Source organism: Mesocricetus auratus, unplaced genomic scaffold (assembly GCF_017639785.1).
Source record: "Mesocricetus auratus isolate SY011 unplaced genomic scaffold, BCM_Maur_2.0 Super-Scaffold_100676, whole genome shotgun sequence".
Taxonomy (NCBI): Eukaryota; Metazoa; Chordata; class Mammalia; order Rodentia; family Cricetidae; genus Mesocricetus; species Mesocricetus auratus.
The window spans coordinates 129,746,899-129,750,018 of record NW_024429266.1 but is presented as its reverse complement, the minus strand read 5'-3'; the positions used below and the strand labels follow the sequence as shown (position 1 = coordinate 129,750,018).

General features: G+C 39.1%; 1 gene segment (V, D, J or C); it reads right to left on the bottom strand.

The window, feature by feature from the left end:
- Positions 1 to 246: 246 nt before the first annotated feature.
- LOC110342013 lies at positions 247 to 754 on the bottom strand. The segment is given in 2 exon segments: positions 247 to 551; positions 671 to 754. Coding segments are annotated over 2 exon segments (354 nt in total).
- Between the last annotated feature and the right edge of the window lie 2,366 nt (positions 755 to 3,120).

Sequence of the window (3,120 nt, the reverse complement as noted above, 5' to 3'; positions counted from 1 at the left end):
CCTCAGACTGTGTTTTTATTGTCTGCATTTCAGCTTTCAAGCCTCAGACTATTGTAATAGAAGCAGACTGAATGCTTGTATAGGACCAAAAAGAGAAGGATTAATATGCAGATATCTGAGTACTTTCAAGCAAAACTACTACTTGATATATAAGGAGTCTGAACACATAAACACAGAAGGAGCAGCAGCTGGGACAACATGGCCTCTGACTTCTGCTTCGCCCAGTGGTTTATGTCATGGCTTGTATCACTGTGAGCAAGTATTGTAATCGTGAAGACAATAATACATTGCGAAATCTTCAGACTCCAGGCTGCTAATGCTTAGAGTGAAATTTCTACCGGAATATTGGCCACTGAACCTTGATGGGACACCAGATTGCAAAAAATTTCCATAATAGATCAAGAGTGTAGGAGATTGCCCTGATTTCTGCTGGTACCAGCTCAAGCCATTACCAATGTCCTGACTTACAAGACAAGTGAGAGTTACTTTGTCTCCTACAGATACTGAGAGGAGGGGTGGAGATTGTGTCACTTGAATGTCACATATGGCACCTGACAGTAAAAAAATAAAATATTAACGCTATTAAAAATGTTGTAGTAGAGATCCCCTGATTAGAAGGGCAGTGATGGATACTTTAGGCTGAAAAAATTTTCTATCCTGTGCAACTTACCTGAGAGCCAGAGTAGCCCAATTGCCAGGGCCTGAGTACGAGACTTCATGGCTATGCTGTGTCCTTACTGTGACTTATTCCTGCAGGGACTGTGAGAAGTCACCTTAGAATCTGTCACTAAAAGGAAATGTACTCTGGGCTCATGCAAATCATCAGAGTCTGTCATGCCTATGGACAGCTGCATGGTTTGCTCAGCTCAGAAACACAGTCACAAGTCCAGAGAGACAACACTTCCTGCTGAGAAATCATTACCACCCTTGGGACTGCAGTACGAATTAGTCTAGTGTCCTTTAAATAGAGTTTTCTTTTATCTTGATAAGCTTTGTGTTCTTTTCTTTATGGATTGATAAAATTATACTTTTCATTCTGACTTTGATAATAAGATGTTCAGTTGGAGATTTAATTCTTTGAAAACTGCACTAAAGTGATGCAAAATTGATTTCACTTTTTACTTCTTGTGTTTTATGTGATAAATCATCAGGACTAGCAATGGCTGATATAAACTTGACTGAAAGGTAGATGCCCAGAAAGGAACAAAGAAAGTTCAGTATATATGTATACCTTTATAGCTGTATGTTAAAATAATGGCATTTAAAAATACCCATTGATAAACATAGCTTAATGATCTACAGGGAAGGGCCTAGACACTGAGTGTCATAACTAAAGTGTAACCCTCACATGAGAGTTTTTCTCTATTTCTCAAGGCCCTTTTCATTCAACCAATTTAGGGAACTTACTTGTTCTCTGCCTTTTTAAAATCTCTGGCAGATCTCTTTCTTTAAGAACACTAAAGTGTTCCCAGGTCAGTGTCTCCAACACTCAGTGATGACCATTAATGATCTTTCTTATTCAAGCTCTTCCTTGTCAAAAGCAGAGGGTATGCAGACTGAGTTCATCCTTGAAATCACTCTGATGCACAAACCTGCAAATTCCACATCTTATGTCTTCTAGGTTCACACCAGGCTAGTTAGTTTTATGTCAACTTGACACAAGCTGAAATTCCCTAACAGGAGGAAACTTCAATTGAGACTATGTCTTTATAAGATAACACTGTATACAACCCTATAGATAATTTTCTTACTTACTAATTGATGCAGGAGTCTCAGTTTATTGTCATAAGACCACAAAACAGACCGAGTAAGCCATAAGGAGTAAACCCTACAGATGTCTTCTCTATTACCTCCTGCCTTCAAGTTTCTGCTCTGTTAGTGTTCCTGTCCTCGCTTTTTGATGATATACAATGATGTGTAAACATGCTAAACATACCCTTTCCTTCCCAAATTTGTTCAGGCCATTCATCACATTGATAGCATTACTAAGACACATATTGAAAGAAATTATTTCTTTCTCTTTTGAGATGTTGTACATATGTGGCAATGAACCTGGCATATCTGCCCAGTGACAGTTCTGTGTAAATCTTGGGAGAAGTTTACATCGAGTTCAGTTTTCTCACCAAGTTTATTGTGATCTCATAATGCTGTGAACTGTCTGCAATAGGAGAATATAAACAGAGTAGACACATGGGCATACAGGGCCTTCATGCTGCAGTCTCTCTTCTCATCACCTAGAACAGAGTCTATACATGAATGTGACATTTGTCATCAGAGAGGCAAACATACCATCATATGTAGCATCTGTGTTCATACTATCAACAGTAACACAAAATCTAGAATTTTCCAGCTAGTGGTGGCCATGAAGGTCTACATTGTGATGAATTTATGTGGCCCCCAAATGAAGTTGTACTATTTGGTACACCAGGAAGGGAAGAGGGACCTTGTTTTTTCAGTATTCTGTGAGTCATGACCACAATTTAACAAAAGCAGATGCAGTTTGTGCTGAGGAATTATTGATGATTACATTTGAGTGCTGAGCTGGGATTGAAGGAGGGATGTGGATGTGGAATATAAGCTGTCAGAAACAGTGGGATTCAAAGACAGGTTGAAAGCTGAACAATAAAGAGAATTTACCCAAATATCATGTGGAAAGTCTCACACCATAGTTCTAGAAATATCAACAGCCTTCCCTTCTGACTTTTTAAAGGGGAGACAGACCTCTTTTGAATATAGTTAAGGAAAATATGTAGAACATTGATTTAAGTACAAGTAAATCTATTCAAAACCTGCCTGTCTTAGACATTGCTATGAGAGGCTGTGAACATTCTGGCATGAAGAAAGGTCATGGGCAGGAAAACTGAGTGGATAACATGAGGAATCACTCCTTCATCTGCTCCTTCAGGTTGTCATACATCCCTCTCTCCCTAAGCTCATCTAAGGTGTAGTAATAGTAAACAATTTTCTCAGCAGTGATAATGACCACAGAGAGGCCATGGGTATGTTTGGCTAGCTGGAATCCAATTGCAGATGAAACCATCATTTCAAGATCCTGTTAGGTACCCCCACCATTCCTTTTTTATTGTGACCCCCTTTTTGAATACCTCACTTACCAACTCC